Source organism: Azolla caroliniana, unplaced genomic scaffold (assembly GCF_043228905.1).
Source record: "Azolla caroliniana isolate FFs.n. ecotype wild unplaced genomic scaffold, voAzoCaro1.0.p SCAF_3, whole genome shotgun sequence".
Lineage (NCBI taxonomy): Eukaryota > Viridiplantae > Streptophyta > Polypodiopsida > Salviniales > Salviniaceae > Azolla > Azolla caroliniana.
The window spans coordinates 2,111,120-2,130,809 of NW_028230438.1; the positions used below are offsets into that span (position 1 = coordinate 2,111,120).

General features: G+C 39.8%; 2 protein-coding genes across 4 annotated transcripts in view; both read left to right on the forward strand.

The window, feature by feature from the left end:
• Positions 1-7,605: 7,605 nt before the first annotated feature.
• Positions 7,606-10,430, forward strand: LOC147865822 (putative L-type lectin-domain containing receptor kinase S.7). Its single transcript, XM_087316183.1, has one exon. It carries the CDS (start codon positions 8,076-8,078, stop codon positions 10,185-10,187), a length of 2,112 nt encoding a protein of 703 aa, XP_087172309.1. The 5' UTR covers positions 7,606-8,075; the 3' UTR covers positions 10,188-10,430.
• A 5,931-nt stretch (positions 10,431-16,361) lies between these two features.
• Positions 16,362-19,690, forward strand: part of LOC147865823 (putative UPF0481 protein At3g02645) — a 39,609-nt gene continuing 36,280 nt past the window's right edge. For 2 of the 3 annotated variants that reach the window (XM_087316187.1, XM_087316188.1), the window contains exon 1: positions 18,648-19,662. In XM_087316187.1, coding sequence (XP_087172313.1) covers positions 18,780-19,662 — 883 coding nt within the window. In that variant the 5' untranslated portion in view covers positions 18,648-18,779. Of the gene's footprint in view, positions 16,739-18,647; positions 19,663-19,690 lie in introns of those variants that run through there. The other variant, XM_087316190.1, reaches the window with a different exon arrangement.

The following is a 19,690-nucleotide window of genomic DNA, read 5'->3' on the forward strand; positions in this document are numbered from 1 at the left end:
GCTTGATCTCTCGCAGACAACCTCCCGAACCGACTTTCAAATGCCGAAAACACATCGAGGACCTTCATCCCCTTGTCTGGCGTTTCCACCCAATCCTCGAATCCTGTCCGCATTGCCTTGGAGGAGTCCTCGATAGCGAACGTGGTCTTTAGCGCCTCTTCAAACGCTTCCCACGTCGGATTTTGTTGTCGTAGCCCATGGATACTTGCTTGAAGCCCGTCGGTAGCCACCCGGTTAAAGGATGTCACTTGTAGTCCTTCAGAAATCCTGCACCGTAGCATTTTCGCCTTGTAGTCCCGAAGATAATGTGATACGTCCTTTCTGTTGAATTGCCCGATCCGTTGCACGAGCCGCTCTACTGTCGTCGCTATCTCCGACATTGCACGTTGTTCTTGAAGGATCCGCTCGAACATCATCATCATGTTGTTAGCCTCTGGTTTATTTTCCTTCTCCTTGCCACCCGTGTTCACGTCGGCTTCACCACTTGTGTCGTGCCTTTCGGCTCCGGATCGTTGCGTGAATCGGTTGGGAACCACTGAGGTTTTGGACTAGGAGAAGAAGAATATGAGATAGTTTTTGTTACGAATAGATTGCAAGATGGAAATGTCAAACTTGTGAATCCCACGAGTATAATGTATTAATGGATACTTAGATTGTAAGAGAGAACTAGATGGTAAAATCGTAAATCCCCCGAATATTTTGTATTAATCAATCCTTATAAAAAAAATCAACAACCCAATACATCTTTCTCTCTTCCTTATATAGTGTTGGAAGAGTCTAAGTTTATCACATGCAAGCATCATGCTTTTCCTAATTTTAGTTTTCATGCACACTGCATGTGCATGATTAGCTTTACTTTAGTTTTCATGCACACTGCATGTGCATGATTAGCTTTCTATCCCATCTTTTCTTTTAACTCGAATGTATATGCATGAATAACTTTTTGTACCATGCATATCTAGAATATTTACATGGGATAAAGTTTAGTATAACTTTAAAATTTATAGTATGCTAGTATAGTGGTAAGGTTGGGGTTTGTCTACGTGGAGGTACAAGGTTCAAATCTTGCCCTATGCACATAATAAATATTTTTCATTTTTTATTTTTTATTTTTTATACCTACTCTAAATTGGATATAGTGTTTTACATATTTCACGTAGTGTGTGATTCACACTACGACACTAGAAGGTTGCAACAAGGGGGAGTTCCAATCTAATGTGAAACATGACATCAAGACAAAGGTGTCGAAGGCGATTGACCAAAGACAAATGGAATCCTTTGCACATGCTCTAGAGACTTGGGCAGTTGTGGTTCAAAGCCAACGTGAGACCCAAGAGACAAAAGGTGATGGCGGGGAAGCAAAGGTTCAAGCCAACGCAAATAACGATGTCGGGGCGTGGCCGACAAATACATATGGATCTCTCCACACTCTTTCTAGAGACTTAGGCACTAACCGATGTAAGACCCAAGAGAAGGACAGTGACGACGAGGAAGCAAGGTTCGAAGCTGATGTGTGGGGAAAAGAGGCCAAGCAAAGCACAACAAAAAAAGACAAGGGCCAAGTGGGCCAAGAAGATTTAAAGGGTATTCCTCAAGATATTGATGTAACATTCAACTTGAAGGCGGACACTATCATTAAGATTGAGGAATCAATGGAGAACTCTGACATAAGAAGAAACCACAAAGATCGACAAAGTGAGAAGCATGAAAAATGGTCGCGTAAGGATCTCGACATGGGCATACACTTGAAGATACTACATGGGGTATTCAATGCCATTATTCAAATAATAACTTGTGGAGGAAAACCGAAAACACAACTGCATGACGGGTCAAAGTGCCTTGACCAAGGAGTTGGTCGGAACGAAGGTGGAACATGCATAAAACCTAAACGGTTATGCTCAGAAGGAGAACAAGGGGCCATGACAACTGGTCATGGTAAATCAAAGAATGCGTGAATGATATGGTGGATTGAGTGGCGACAATGGTTCGAGTGAAAGGAATAGACATGCTTGAAATGGAGGAATTGTAACGATCACCGTAGCCGAAATCTCACACTCTCTCTTCTTGACACGTACTAGAGGACGTGCGGTTTGGTGGGGGTGGATCTCGTGAAGATTTTCAGCAACGATGTGAAAATTATGTGCAACAAATGAAATCAAGAAGGTGCAATGTGCACGTGAGAAAGGGGTGAAGGCCACACGCATATGCTAGAATGTTGTAAATAGTATTGAAATGAGAATTGTAAAAGAAAAGCTAGATGTAAAGTTAAACATGTGCACGTGTGATGTGCGCTCAATTGTAAATATAAAAAATGAGACTAAAGCCTAGTAACATTTAAGTAAATACATAGGGGTGAAAGCAAGGCTTGAACCTTGCACCTTCAAGGAAAGAGACAAATTAACGTACCACTAAAGCCACTACTGAGTGCTTTAGAATTTGTATATTTTCTTTTCTTTCTTTTTTTTTCTTTCTTTTTTTCCAAAAAAAACTCCTTCCATTAGTTATAAAATTTTACAAATGAGACAATTATGTACAAGTCCCTGAAGGGACGCGATAGTTCCATCCTATGTGGATGCCCACTAACTCAAGAAAGGGAGAGGACGAGCATTGTTGGATGAAGGTTATTCGTTGTCTTTCAACTCCCTTAGAGCCGCCCTTAAGGCCATCATATTGGCTCTTCAGAGTGGCTACAATTTCACTCCATATCTCTTGTTGTAACCTTGTTGGATATGCGGTTTGGTTGGAGAAGACTCGCCTACATCGTTGTTTGCATAGAATCCAAAGGGTTATTGGGCTGACCAATTCCAACACCTCTTGAGATTTGTCATGAAGAGGAATGGAGTGGACATTGCCGCGGGAGGAGAAAAGGACCTCTTGTGCTTTTATCACCGAAGTCATCCCCTCCTCCTGATGCTCGTATCTGCCAATTGCAGCCTGCCATGATAGCCAACATATATTTCCCCACTTGATTGAGCCTTGCTCCTGGCATAATTGCAACAAGCGGCCAACCCCCCGCCATATTCAATGGGACGTTGGGCAGTCCCACAGAGCGCGTGGTATGGATTCTACTGCATGTGGGCACTCTACACAATTAGGAGAGCTAAGGTTCCCACGTTGCCATGCTCCCACTAGTAGGGACTTATGTATTAATAGCCATTGGAACGTGGTAATTCGCCTCACGTGTTGTTGTTTCCAGATTTTCTACCAAAACTTGGTGATTATTGTGGAAGGAACTTGAAATGTGTGCCAGACCTTCGCAGGAGCCGGTTCTCGGGCGTTTGGAGCAGCTAGAATGTGGCGACCCAATCTAGTTGTGAATTGGAAGAAAGGGATGGGTTTGCTTCCTTGCCCCGCGTAGGGATCACGCCATGTCCATTGCAAAGGGTCCCAACTGACCTTACGTAGCCATGTGTTTTCATGAGTACATATATGCCAATCGGGTTGTACTTTGATCGGATCAGGATCTGTAATCCATTTATGACCAATATACGCAAGTACTCAAATTGCGTTATTCTGTGTTGGTGTCTCAGTGTCTCGCAACTCAGAGCCTGAGCCTTCGAGTTTATCTGGTGATCCCCTACCTCTCGGGATCAGAGATCCCTCCTCTTCGTGGCCTATCCATTTCTCCATTGTCATCCTTTGAGTAGCAGATTCCCTAATCAATAGAGCGTTAATGATTTCCAATCTCATAGTCCATCTGCCCTTGATTCCATGGAGTATGTTCGCCTAATCTTGTAGTGGCATTGACATAAACCGTCGCCAACATTCTATACTTTTTCCTGGACCTTCTGCAATGTATCCCCATGACAACCCCTTACGTGATCCCAGTAGTTGATTAGATTCATCCTTGAGACATGGGTTCCATAGGATACGTTGACTGAGCCAAGCAGGTTCGGATCTCGGTTGATCACACTTGAGCCCTCGATGAATGTCACACCATGCCTTCCACATGGATGCACTGAATCTATCCTCCAATTGGCGAGAGAAACTAGGTTTGAGATCCATGTTTAGAATCCATCTCGTTTGGGGGGCCCAATTGACCCCTTTTCGTGGCCTAAAGTAAGCGAAATGTAACCTCAATAGCATTTTCCAATAATCATTTCCTAGTTGGAGTCCTCACACCACAAATTTGGCAAGTAAGGCTTTCGATTGTGAAAGGGGATCAATAAGACCCAATCCCCCTCTCGACTTAGGCGCTGTGAGTATAGACCATGCCACCTTGGCACGAGCTACATGGTCTTCCTTACCATACCAAATGTAGTTGCGGACCAGTCGTTGAATCTAATGTATACTTTCCTTGGAGATTGTCCAACATGATAGACTATACCATGTTGTTGCGAGTAGTACCCGATTTGCCACTATGATGCGACCTACTAGTGACAATTTTTTCGAGCTCCAATGTATCAACTTTTGTCGAATGGAATGGATAACAGGTGCAATCATAGTCTTTGGCAGTATGTTGAAACCAATTTGGAAACCCAAATATTTGGTGCTTGCTCCTTCATTGATCCATTTGAAAGAGGGGTGTGGGTGCCATGCCGGATGTGTTTCCTGAGAGAGCCATATTGCGTAGGATTTGTGCCAATTGATCATGGCGTTGGATCTCTTCCAAAATATAGCTAGCCCACTTTCTAGGTTTTGGAGGTTTTCCAAGTCCCCTTGTAGGTAGACTGTTGTGTCATCTGCAAATTCTATATCCACGATGCTTTGGTGAGAATGAGGTAGGGGAAGACCACGTAGGTTGAGATGCCGCGAGTTGAGAAAGCAAGAAAGTGCTTCGGCGTATAATAGAAATAAGGATGGAGCTAATGGGCATCCCTGCCATACAGATCGAGATATTCAGAAAAAGGGGCCCCTTTCACCTGCCAACGAAACGCAACTGCTACCATTCCTATAAAATCCTGCAATGCCTTTGATCCATGTCTCTTGAAAGCCGAGTTTCCTCATCACACTTTCTAGAAAGTTCCAACATACCCTGTCATATGCTTTCTCAAAATCTAGTAGCACCACTGCTACCTTATTGTTGGTACGCTTGGCAAGGGCCACTGCTTCCCAGAATGAGAAGAGGTTGTCTAGGATGCTCTGATTTCTAATGAAACCTGTCAGTATTTTGTAGGAAGCAAACATATAGAAACCATGGGCACAAAACCATGGTTTTAGCCCATGGTTTCAGCCCATGGTTTTTGCATGGAGAGACCTATAAAAGCCTATAGTGGGGCTTGTGTAAGGAGGAAAGTGATGTAAGTAAAAAGGAAACTTTTAATCAAAGATCAGAGTTATCCTAATGGTGATGTATCTTGTCTCATAAAACTTTCAATATCTATCTCAATCTCTCTCTCTCTCTCTCTTCATCCATCTATCTATCTTCAATACTTTCTCGCTTACGCTACTAAAAACATCGAATCCTTCCAGTCCAGGACCCCTGTGGTCCCGCTTCATTTCACGAACACGCGAGGATTTCCTCGACAGTGTTGTATCAAAGTGTAATACCCAAATTCCTGAACATATTTAGTGCATGTCTCATATTGTCGTGAGTATGAGCTAAGTCGCATGGAAACAATGGTTTAGATTGCAAACAATGGGATGGGCTATAACATGTGTTGGTGTGTGCAGTTTCCCCATTCAATGAAGAACAAGGTTTCTCGTAGGGGTTGGTTGTACAATGGCAAACACTCGTAAGGTGACCATAAAGTGTGGGACTATGATTAATAATGATGCAAGATCACTGAAAATTCTTGATATTAATGATTCAGCCACAATGTAGACAATGCTTATGAGTCATTTGATTTCTCTTCAAGAAAATATTCTAGCCAATGTTTGTGAGGTTAGTGCATGCATTAGTTGACAATGGGAAACTCTATCCAATGACATAGTGCTTCACATCACCCTCTATCTTCAATGTCCTACTTAAGGCATGTTATAGTCCGAAATCTCCAAGCTCCATCCTCGATTAAAGATCACAACTAAGACTATGGATGAGAATGATTATCCCTCTCACATTAAATGACATGGGGGGTGATATAATGTCGTTGGGTCCTTCCCTTCACATCCTTATAGGTGTCTTGACATGTTGAGTTTACATGTGGGTAATAATATCATAATTTGCAAGTCTAGCTATCTCCATTCCACTTCAATATGATCACATTTGTAATGCATGATTTGATGTTAATTGTGACAATTCATTATGGGAAAGAGAGAGAGTTTATATAGATATATCTTGTTATCGTAATATAGCGTGTGAAGCATGATACTCCATGTCTTTGCGGCATTACAAAAAGCCAATTCACCCAACAAGAGATTAAGGCATCATGATGCAAAGTGTAATGCATCTCATATTTCAAGTGATTTTTATTTCTCCCTGGCATCTAATCCGAAGGAGGCATCATAATGCAAGTGTAATGCATCACATTCTAAGCCACTTCTTCTTTCTTGCTTTTGTCTTCTCTCTTGGATTTTTTGACCTGTTTCCCATGGGGTTTTAGGAATTCCATCTCACATTTATGAAAAAACACCCCATATAATCCACAACCCTCTCCATGCCCATTAACTTTTGTTATATAACTTTTTGAAGTGGGGTTAAAGTCAGGCTTTGCATACGGTCTCCATATACAATGTACAATTTCTTTTATACTATTATTTTGACACCTTTTTTGTAAAACAAATCCTTTAGTGAAAACAAGAAGCATTATTTGAATGCAATGAGGTTAACTTTGTGCGTGTTTGGGAGGGGGGACCCAAATTTCTAACTTCTAAGGATAGATAGGTAGTTAGAGTTTTCATGTGAGACATCAGCAAAGAGTTGTTGTTAGTTGTTTATATCCAAAAAATAGTTATGAGGTTAAAATATCGATGCAAGAGTAGTGTAAATTTCATTGGTCAACGAAAGTTGTTGTGCGGACTAGGCTTCAATAGAGAGTAATTGTTCCTCTTTATGTGATAAAAAGCTTCAAGATGTTGGTGTTATCTTTTTGCGAGGACCATGGAATAAAGGAACTTAGATGAGAATAGGGATCTCTAGTAGTGAATGACTTGTCAGGTTATGGAGGAACACATTGTTTGGAAGCATGAAGCATACATTCAAAACATAGGGGTTGAAAGCGTATGTATCTCCTAATAATTTTGTCCCTTACTCACGATAGGAGACATGTAAGATAATTACAAGAATACAAACAAACTGAACAACTAAAGTCTTTACGTCATCATGAGAGCAGATCATCACGAGCATTGAGCATTCGAGTGGTCTACAACATTTCCCTGAATACGTTAAAAGGAAGTAACGATCACCATAACCGATTTCTAGAGAGGAAGGGCATAATCGGTATCACAATTTTGGGATGGATTGCCTTAGACGGTTCAATAACTTGCTCAATCTCAACCTTTAGAATTCGGGGTAAAGCCTAACTAAGCACATCTGCAGCTCCGGAGCTCCGACAAGAGTCTCGAGTTCGAGTGTCCGAAACTCTTGTCTTTGTGTGTAATAATAATACTACTACTACTACTACTAATAATAATCATAATAAAAGAAAATACTCCTCTTGGAAGTCATTGTCATGTATTATCAAGCTCTCCTTTTTCACCCTTTCTTCTCCTTCCATCCTTTTTTCATGTACTATTTTTCCCCCTTCCCTCTCAACGCTTTCTGCAAATTGGACTTCAAACTCTGTCCTTCTTTCCCCTGTTCTCTCTTCTCTCTTCTTCCTTCTTCAAGCTATCTCCATGGCCACTAGCTGTGCTTGTCTGCATATTGCAAAAACCTCCCTCTAATCTAACATAACACCTGAGCCTCTTTAGCTTCTTTTTATTCCCCTTTTTCATGGTTTTCTATGTTTTCCTGCTGTGTTTTAGTTCTGATTAACAAATGTAGCTAGAAGGATAGTCGTGTACATAGTTAGATCACTCAAATCTGGCCATTTTACATGGTCACTCCCTAGTCTATATAACAACTGAATCTATTTTGGCTTCATTTCATGCCCTTTTTCTTGCTTTTCTATGTTTTCTTTCTGTATTTTACTTCTGATTAACAAATTTAGTTAGAAGGGTAGTTGTGTATATAGTTAGCTCACTCAAATCTGACCATGGTTTGCTTAATGAAGAAGTTATGCTCTGTTCCTACCGATACTCTGTTCTTGCACCATTTCTTCTTTTCCTTTTTCTTCTTCTTTGGAGTCAGGGTTTCATCTCAAGGCTTTGTCTCCTTCTCTTACCCAAATGACCAAACAGCAAATTTCTTTCTTTTAGGTGATGCAGTGGAGAGCCATGGCTTCATACAGCTCACAAGTTTAAACACAAATCTAGACCAAACTTTAGGAAATGCTGGTATCAGTAGTGCAGGAAGATTCCTATGCAGGACTCCCATTCGGATGCTCGAACCCGAGACCTTACGGGTCTCATCTTTCTCAACTTCATTCACATTCAAGATCAACACTCTCAACAGCTCATATCAAGGTGGAGATGGCTTAGCCTTTGTCATTTCTCCTGATAATTCTACTGTTGGCGGCCATGGAGAATACCTCGGCGCGTTTCTACCCGGCAATGTGACCTCTCAGTCTCACACATTTGCGGTTGAATTCGACACATTTCAGAATGAGGATGTGGGGGACCCCAATGATAACCATGTTGGGATCGATCTCACTAACATTACTTCTCTTTTCTACAACAATGCAAGTAATGTGGGAATTCAACTTAATAATGGCTCTATTATCACTTCTTGGATCAGGTATGATGGGATTAGAAACAACCTACAGGTTCGGATTAGCACCGATTCGATGGAACCTGAGGATCCCCTCATCGATGCAAATCTTAGCTTGTCAAACACATTCAATGAGTATATGTATGTCGGTTTCTCGGGCTCAACTGGTTTGAGTAACGAGCTTCATACCCTCATGTCTTGGGCATTTTCTAGTTGGGGCGTCCAACAAGAATCAAGCAGAGAGAATGCCCCTAGAGTTAAACATGGATCCAATGCTGTTATAATACCCATTTGTTTTGCACTACTGTTTCTTGTTCTAGCCTTCGGTTTAGTCTCTTGGCGAATGACTACCGCTCGAAGAAGAAGAATGTACTCGGTAAATTACTTTCGGCGAGCCAAAGATGATTTCGGTAAGCCATCCTCTTCTATGTGTGCTTATCCAAGAGCTTTTACCTATAAGGAGCTCTATGGAGCTACCAAAGGGTTTAGTGAGAAACAAAGGCTCTCTAGCGAGAATGGTATCGGTAGGTTCTTCAAAGGCGTGCTTGTGGATTCAGGGATTGTTGTAGCTTTGAAGAGGATTGCTAAGGACCCTCGAGAGGGGGTGCAAGAGTTCTTACAAGAAGTGAGCTTGCTCATTAGTCTTCCACACCGAAACCTAGTACCTATACAAGGTTGGTGTTTAGACAAGGGGGAACTCATACTTGTCTATGAGTTTATGCCCAATGAGAGCTTGGAGAAGTATCTCTTCGATGACCAATTTGAAACCCTTGGGTGGTCACAAAGGTACAACATTGTGGTTGGGATAGCCGAAGGTTTGGCACACTTGCATGAAGGCGGTGCACATCAAGTGGACGCTAGAAAGCCTATTTACAGTGTAAAAGAAGGAATTGATCCATGCAACCATGTCCTACACCGAGATGTTAAGGCGAGTAATGTAATGCTTGATAACAACTTCAATGCGAGGCTCGGGGACTATGGCCTTGGGCGACTCGTGTGTCGAAACAAGAAGGAAAGTGGCATGGTCTTAGAAGGCACATTTGGCTACATAGCGCCGGAGGTGGTAGAAACCGGCAAGATGACTACCAAAGCTGATGTGTTTAGCTTTGGCATTGTGGTATTGGAAGTGGCATGTGGGCGACGAGCCATCGAAGGCGACGAGGTGTTGGTTGATCATGTGTGGGCACTACATACGAATGGCCATGTGCTTGGTGCATCCGACAAAAGGTTGAAAGGTTGTTTTGATGTGGGAGAGATGGAATGCCTTTTGTATTTAGGCCTCCTTTGCACATTAGCTGACCCTAGCTTGAGGCCGTCCATGTCACATGTTAGAAGCATTTTGCGTGCCGAAAGCCCCCTTCCCCAACTGCCCCCTTGTCCGAAACAACCATTTAGACAAGTCTCTTCCTTGAACGACAAAAGCACTCGCAACTACAATGACAGAGATGAAATACAGGGCTCATTACAAATCTCCATTGATGAACTTCTTTCTTCTTGAACATTTTCTTATAAAGAGATGGTTGGACCCAAAGTTGATCTCGTTATTGATGAGAGCTTCTTTCGTCTTCAAGTTGTCTTAAGAGATGGCCCACATTCATCCATGACCCCCAAGTGTCATGTGTTTTTGGTTTATTATGGGGGTCTTTTAAAGTAATAGTTTTTTCTGTTGCAAAGTGCCCTTAGCAATCAACATATGTACACAATTCACAAGATGAAATGTAAGTTTTGATTTTCAACCTTTCATTTTTTATCCTAAATTATGATGATTTAGCTATGTTCCTAGTTCGGAAAAATGGTTTATTAGTATTATAAACTATTTCCATTGACACTTTCTTTGAAGGGTATTATTTAATTCCTTTGGTATCCGACATATTGTTTTTTGGAAGGTTTACTGGATGGTGTATGGAAAGAAATATAATGAGTTTTTATAATCTCAAAGTAAGCATTAACAAGTTACAAGAGGAATATCAAGATCATTGAGGTTTGTGTTGATGTTCGAGTGGATATTGATATCATAGAGGTTTTGAGTTGAATTCACAAGATGACTAAGTTATTGTTATGATTCATGTACTTGTGTGCTCACATTTAATATTTGCTTCATTTCAAGGAGAAGTTCCCTAGCAAATGAATAGTCCAAGTTAACAAAGGACATAATTTGACCGAAGGATGCGATTATAAAAATGTGCTAAATCAAATAGCTCATGAACTAAAGTAGCTTTGTGATTTATGATTTGGCGCGGAGAACTTTGTAATAGTCCTAAAAGAATCATGTTGCTTGTTTCACTAGGCTCAAGTCTTAGACTGACAACCAAGATGTTTTCCTCACATCCTTCGATTGGCACTCAAAAACATTATCATCATTTTATGAAACAACCAAGCCCAATTATTTTAACCAAATGTTGTGTGTTGTCTATTACTTGAATAGTGTTGCAATTTACAATAAATTTGCCTACTTGTTAAGCATGCACATTTGTTAAAAGCAAAGGTTTTTGTCCCACCATAAAACCTTCTTGAACTCTTAGACCAAGGACCCTTTGAAAGTGATTCAAAGAGTTAAGTTGCCTTAATGCCTTCGGCGTAAATGCTCTGACAACATGTATGAATACAAATATCTTAAGAAGATTTCCATATACAAAAAAACTTGTGTCATAAGCATGTGTGTGCAAATTTACTTAAGCTGTTTAGATTTAAGGTAGTGGAGATATATCTCATATGAGATTTCTTGAGAAATGTTGCATGACTTCACGATTTGAGACTATATTTAGAAAATGTGAAAATTAGGGTTGATGGATTGGTGATAGATCCATCCTCCCATTAGATAGACTTAGGAACTATGCATTGAAAACTTAACATGATAAAAACTGAAATTAGTTCAAGATAAAGACAAACCTTTTGAGAATATATATAGCACTAAAATTCTACATGTTGATGAACTAAAAAATTGAGTGGGTTGGGTGCCTAATTTTGAAGAAAAATGTTTTGAAACATCTACTTTGAAATGTCCTTCATAATGTATCAAACTTCTAATATTATCTTGAAGACTATGGATATAAACTCATCCTACATGATACATCATCTATATTATAAAGAAAAACTCTAGATACGATCTCACATTGCATGAGATATAGTAGTTTTTCAAGACATTAAAACCCTCTCATAGTTTGTGTTAGGTGCTATAATGGTTTGCCACAAACGTTCCAACTACCCCATTCATCCTTGAAATATGTGGATTATTAAAATATCGATATGCAATGTCCATGTCCTTATAACGAGAAGACAAAACCGTTGAGGTTAGAGAAACTTAAGAACATTAGTGTTACGAAAGTAAATTTAATGTAAACTTAGAATTTCAATTCACGGACTTGCGAAATTACACTATTTTTTAGAAATAATGCACAGGGATGGCGTTGATTCGAGCATCGTTCTCTCTCACTCTTAGTATATAAAGAAATCTGATCTCCGAGGACAATAATAAAATGTATATAGGTAGGTGTACGCACGCATGCACACACGAGCTGATGAACTATTATTGCATCAAGAATATATGTAATGGTTTCATTCTTCTCTTTCTTTATTTCAAGGATATAGACCATGGAAAAACACCAACACATCGCTACCTTTTTCATATTTACTAGTATAATATTTCTAGAATAGAATACATACAATTTCTATGCTTCCCTCATACTACCACAAAGAATTCTTTTGAAAGACAAATTAATTTTCTAGAATAGAATGCATGCAATTTCTTTGCATGTGCAGAGCATACCTTGCAATTACTATAGATTGTTTGCATGTGGCTTACCCTCATGTTTCACTTTCGCACGAGGGGGAATCCCATAAAAGACTTCCGTGTATTCATGCAATTTCTTTGCCTGTGCTGAGCATACCTTGCAATACATTAGACTTTTTGCTTGTGTCTTACCCTCATGTTTCACTTTGGCACGAGGGGGAATACCATAAAAGACTTCCATGTGTAATTTAGTACCCATTGTATGTTAAATTTTCGACACCTTCCTTAAAAAACATACATCTATTTCCATCATTTTTGAAACACATATTGATCAAATTAAAAAAATCAAATAAAATATTTGCTTTCATGGAAAATTTCCATGATCAATCTATACAACACTTTTCGGCGTTTATTGCAAAAAACCAAATTTTGCCCAATTTATTTCATTCCCTTCACACACACTTATGACAAACCAAAAACACACTAAAATTTTCTTTATGATGGATGAACAACATGAAAATGTTTTGCACTTGCAAGGCATGTATAGGGTATGTACTCTCATTAGCAATCATCAAGTAGATTTTACTTGCTCCACATAGTTATGCCAAGTTAAAGGTTCCATTTTGTAGAATCAAGGATGGTTTGGGGAAAAGCACCATTATGGAAGGGAACAAAATGCGCGCCATTTAAAAAGCTAAAAAAATGTTTCCCATGTAAAAAGCGGGTCTAGGATTTTAAAATTGTACAAAGCTATGAAATTTTGGTGCCATAATGTTTCAAAGTCCATGAGAACTTGTTGCATGGCTTGACAATCCTAGCTGAATTTTCAAAACCCTAGCTTACATCCAACCTTGCCTTTTTTAAAGAAAGGGAGAAAGTACTTTATTAATGGTTGCATTTTAAAGTGGCGTCAGTCACCCTTGAATATATATATATATTGCTAAAGATGAGGTACATATTCAAGGTTTTATTTATTTACTCTTCAAACCCCTTTCATATTGATGTTCCTTTTTTCCTAGTAGTTTTGTTCCTAATTTATTTCTTTTCTTTTGGTCATTGGCTAACACAATGGGGAGAGGGAGAATGACAAAGGTGAAGACTATAACCTTTCTTGTCTTTAATGTTATTACAAACAAATATTATTGATGGTGAAATAAGTAGATTCAAATACCATTCACGTATTGGCTTAGAATTTGAACCCCTCTTAATCCATAGATATATTTAAATCGTTCCAATTTGTGTATCCTTTTTCCCTTATTTCTCCTAGGTATGAAAATACGTTTGTGCCAGCCCTCGATTGATGTATAAGATCGTACTTCCCTAATACTAATAGTAAAACTTCTGATTGCACAAAAAATGACTTATATGATATTCAAATCAACCTTCCCTTTACCGATGAGCCTCTTGACAATACATATATTAATAATTGTTAGTAGGATGATATTAATCTTAGAACGCCCCGTGAATTTTGCAAGCAAACATCTTGTAATCTTCCCAATGAAGTTGTAGGTTCCACACTTTTTGTCAAGTTTCATAATATCCATCAATGATACCAATACCACAATGAGGTGGGCACTGGGTACCACACCATCATCTCATACAAGACTTAATCAGAACATATTTGACTTGGTAAACTAACATATAGGTTTTTATACACCCAAACACAAGCTTGATTAACATGATTGTTGGCTCCACATACAAACCTCACCACATCATTCATTTGACATGATAGACTAACATGATTGCTAGCTAGATAAACAAACTTCAAAGATTATATGTTTGCATTATTATCCTTGGCAATATGCACATTATAGGCTATAGCTCATTGTCACAACTTTTTTTTTTCCTTGAAAGATTTTCTTCAATAGTATTAAAAACATCTAAAGACTACAAGTTGAAGTTATTTGCCCAGAGGCATACAATGTAGAATAAAAGACATTGTATGTACACCAAAACTTGTGCATACAAAAACAACTTATAAAGGGGTGTTGAACCTTGATACGGTACATTACCATGATGTATTGATATTGAAGAAAGGGTCCATGGAAATTGATAGTTCCATTGAGGCCCTTGATTTGACACTACAAAGAGGGGCAACGTCCTCCATAAGTGAAGAAGCTTCGTCTTTCTCTTATGAACATTTTTTGGAGAACCATACATATTATCATACTGCCCATGAACTACTGTCAGCAGTGTTTCCCATATCTCAAGCAATACATATGAAGGACCAAGATTTGTTGCATCATAAAGTTGACTACATCTACATTTCCATAATACCCATAACTTTACCGTAGTCACAAATTTCCAGACCTGGACAGATGGCACCTGCTTTCGAGGTTGTTGAAAAGGACTAACCGATATCAATCTTCAATTGTTACTATCATGGCCTCTTGAATATCATCTGCCTCATACAACATCAAGCTGGAATGTAAAACTCCCCACAATACTGCTCCCCATGAGAACAAGCAACCAACATTGATCGTTAGGAATAAAGAAAGAACTTTATTCCATACTTGCTGAGCCAAGGGACAAGACTAGAGGGCGTGCTTCGTAGTCTCTTGAGTTGCATAGCAAAAACCACATTGCCTGAGATTAGGTGCTACATTCCCTTTAAATGACTGGGCAATTGGTAATGCTGCCTCATTTTTGCAACTTGGATATGCACATATGTTGTTTTTGTTAGGAAACATGTCCCTCCAGATGGGAAGTGAGAAGAATAGTACTGATGAGCAAACTCGGCCGAGGCCGAAACCGGATGTGGAAGACCCGGCTACGGAAGACCCGGTGAGAACCGGATGACAAGTACTCGGCAACGGAAGACCCGGTGAGAACCGGATGAGGAGTACCCGGCAAGAGCCGGATGAGGAAGGTCCGGTGAGAAGTGCTCACCGCATGAAGGGACTTATTTGTAAATATGTTTCTAAGAGTCCATCGGGGCTATATTTGTAAATAGCCGAAACGTCATATTAGTATAAATATGACTTAGGGCAAACAGAGAAAAGTAGTTGTTGTCATTCTTGTTGGCACAAGATTAGAGCGCGCAACTGTGTACAGTGAGAGTGAGAGAGAGGAAGAGGTCGTTGCCTCTGTTGTAACCGCCGCCTGTGGCGAAGATAGAAAGCTCGAGGTCGTTGTTTTGGTGCTTCACCATTTGTACATTCTGACATAGTGATAGTTTGCAGTCTGTGGGCTGCCGTGGTTTTTTCCTTGGTTTGGGTTTTTTCCACGTTAACATCCTGTGTTCTCTTCTCTCCATTGTGTTGTGCATTCATTCCCCGTTTTCTGTGTTTTGATTCTAAGCTCGGTTGTGGCTGAGCGTTGTTCATCGGGAGCGTGTGTTCCTGTCAGTTTTAAATGAATTCCTTTAAGTGTAATACTTGGATTCCAATGACTTGTTCTTGACACCCCCAAATGTTTTTGGTTTCTTGTTTATCAAACATCCTTAGTCAACCACCCTCCTTTTTCTTTTTCTCCTCTTCTTATTCTAGACTCTATACTTCAAAATGCTCAACATTGGTATCTCCCTACCTACTTGATTATATCTTTATATATAATTGGGTATCTAGATAGGTTGATTTATTATTGTGCTCCCTACCTACTTGATTATATCTTTATATATGATTGGGTAGCTAGATAGGTAGATTTATTATTGTGCTCGCAAATGTGACCTACGTGTTTGTGGGTGAGAATTGTCCAAAACTATTTGGCCAAATGATAAAAAACTATGGTCATTTCAAGAAATACTAAAAAGGCGTTGGGGTACTTCAAGGTGTTTGTCTCTTTTTAGTCACACACCACACATGGGGCACACCACACCCCACACCTCACATGCAAACGAAGAACAAATTTGAAGACTTGTTCGAACTCTGAACAGCCCTAACAAAGACCCATGGTTTAAACGTTCATGAATGCTCTGACATATCTAAGAATTATCTACTACTAGCTAAAGAAAACTCCATTCACAAACAATATAGTGCGAAGAAAGTAGTGAGTTTGAGTAACAAGAACAAAAGAAGAAGAAGAAGAAAAGAAGACGATGATGAATCATAAGGATTCCAATGATAAACAAATGGCACAACATCTACATCCATATTATCCCATCCCTACAATCCACAACTTTCCCATTGAGCAATTTCATCAAACCAACCTCAACCCAGAGAAATGGAAGAGCTACATGAAGGAAGAGATCAGGAATGCTCAACACAAATCTACTGTTCCAAAAAAGTAAAGTGATCGGGTTTGTCCCGCATGCACTATTCGAGGTGAAGCCACAATCATATTGCCCACGGATTCTGACCATCGGTCCATTGTATCAAAGCCTGGTGCCTTGCTGCTGATAGGCAACCAGATTCCCATGTCATTTCTAAAGAGAATTATAAACATCCCAAAGGAGTTAGCCGACTTCGAAGACTCGAATGATCTCCTGAAATGTTTGGATTATTTTGTTTCGGATAATAATCCATTCAACATCAGCCGGTTGCATGAATGCGAGAATAATTATAAAACAGATACGAGGTCAAGTGATGTAAAGCTTCTTGAATGTGGGCATCTACTTGATTGCCTATATGTTTCGTGCATTGCAAAAAAATCACCTGAACATTCTATGGAGGTGCAAAAATTTTACGAATCGAAGAGAATGCATGCAAACCTCGAGTGTTTCGTGCACACAGGAATCATCTGAACAATCTACAGAGCCGCAGAAATCTACGAATCAAAATAGGTGGTTGTGAATCCCCGACATTCTGTTGGGCTGCAAAAAGAACAGGAAGTTAAAAAGTTCGGACAAATTCGCTGATTGCCAGGTGACCACGACAACTAAATGCATCTGTTTCAACCCGGGGTGGAAAAAGTGCAACAATTACCGTGACCGCCTCCCGCCAGCATCTGAGCTCTGTAAAGCCGGCATCCAGTTCAAGGTTTGTGAAGGTAACACATTGGTGATGAAGTTGGCTCAATCTTCCACAGCTTGTCGTGTATGACGGCACAGAGGATGTGTTGAGGAACCTCATTGCACATGAACAAATCTCCAAAGAAGAAGTTGACTTCACTATGTATGCCATAATCATGGATTCACTCATTGACACGCAACAAGATTATGATCTCGCAATCTTGATCGGTACCAAAGTATTAGAGAACCACCTCGGGAGCAATGAGAGGTTAGTCCAGATGTGGAATGACATGTGCATCAACATCTCAGAGGAAGCATATGAGAAAATTTGGTCGAGCATCATCAAAGATGTAATGGAACACTATAGGATCCAATGGCGTTTCTTGTATGTGGAGTTTCGTGCAAAGTTTTGTTCTCGGCCATGGTTATGGATGTCAGCCTTCACTGCCATGTTGCTTCTCCTCTTTTCATTGTTGCAGACAATCTATACAGTCTTAGGGTTTTATTAAAATATCCCAATCCGGATCCCCAGATCCATTAGAAAAGCTCATTGGTTATGAGAACTAAATCCATTGGATTAAAGGTGGATAAGCTAATTGTAGAGTATCGAGTGGTATTATCCTCTAAGGAAATCTATGTTTGTCTTGTAGCATATGTCATTTTCATTATGAAGAATGCTAATGTAACATTAGAACAATAATACACATTACACATTTTTGCTCTCCCTCTCTCTCTCTCTCTCTCTCTCTCTCTCTCTCTCTCTCGTTTAATTCTCACATAGATAAACTTCAAAGACCACATTCCTGCATTTTTTATCCTTGGCATTATGCACATTATAGGTCATTACTGCACTTGCATGTGCAGGTATGTTGTCATCAATCGACTGCTAAGTGTGATAATTAGATTTTCTTTTCTTTCTTTTCTTTCTTTGCTATCAAATATGCTTAGTCAATCACCCCTCCTTTTTCTCTTTATCCTCTTCCTATTATTATATACGCTACTTGAAAGATGCTCAACTTTGGTCCCCTAGGTTACATGTCACATCTTGAGTACCTCCCTACCTACTTGACTATATATTTATCCGTAGATTTTATTATTGTGCTTGCAAATATGACATACGTGTGAGTGCAAGAGAATTGTCCAAGGTAATTTAGCGAAATCATAAAAAATCATGATCATTTCACAAAATGCCCAAGATAAGTTAAGATACTTCAAGGCATTTGTCTCTTTTTAGTCATACACAAACATGAGGTACTCTACATTTCACATGCAAACGAAGAACAAATTTGAAGACTTCTTCAAACTCTTTAACCCCCAATGAAGTCCAACAAATTGTTTATGAATGATCCAACATACCTAAGAACTATCTACTCCCTAAAGCAAACTCCAGTGAAGCAAGTATCAAGTTTATGTAACAACTACAACAAAAGAAGAAGAAGAAGAAGAAGAAGAATGCCTTCCATGGGAAACAAATGGCACAATATTCACATTCATATCATCTCATCCCTACCATCCATAACCTCCCAATCGAGCAACTTCATCAACTCAATCGCGAACCAGAAGAATGGAAAGAATACATGGAGAAAGAAATAGATAATGCTGCTCCTAAGCCTGTTGATAGTATGGCTGTCCACATATCTACGTTCCAAAAAGCTAAAGTGATCGGATTTGTCCCGCGTGCACTGTTCGAGGTGAAGCCTCACTCATATTGCCCGCGGATCCTGACCATCGGTCCACTGTATCAAAACCTCGAGCCTTCCCCTATGGATAGATGCAAGGCCCTTTGCGTGAACAAATTCATGGATCGACATGGGATATCAAATGTGGGAGAGATCATGGAAAAGCTCATCCCTGAAGACCCCAAAGAACTTAGGGACATCTATTTGGGCCTCAGCCCGAGTTACAACTTTGGGTCCCTTCAACTTCTGGTCACTGTTGATACCATCTTCATTCACGAATTCTTGCTGTTCTTGAGCCAGGATTGCCCTCACTCCCAAGAGATGAAGAGTGGGTACTTGTACACCTTCATCAACAATGGAATTACGAAGTCTCAAATATGGAGGGACTTGCTGCTCATAGGCAACCAGATTCCCATGTCATTTCTAAAGGAAATTATAAACATCCCAAAGGAATCACCCGACTTCACAGAGACTGAACTCCTGAAATGCTTGAATTATTTCGTTCCAGTAAACGATCCATTCTTCATCAGCAGGTTTCGAGACGAGAATGATGAAAAAGAACGGAAGTGGAAGCAACAAAATGTGAATTTTCTCAACTGTGAGCATCTACTCGATTGCCTATATGTTTCGTGCATACAAAAAGAATCACTTGAACATTCAATGGAGACGCAAAACTCTACGAATCAAAGAGGATGCCTGCAACA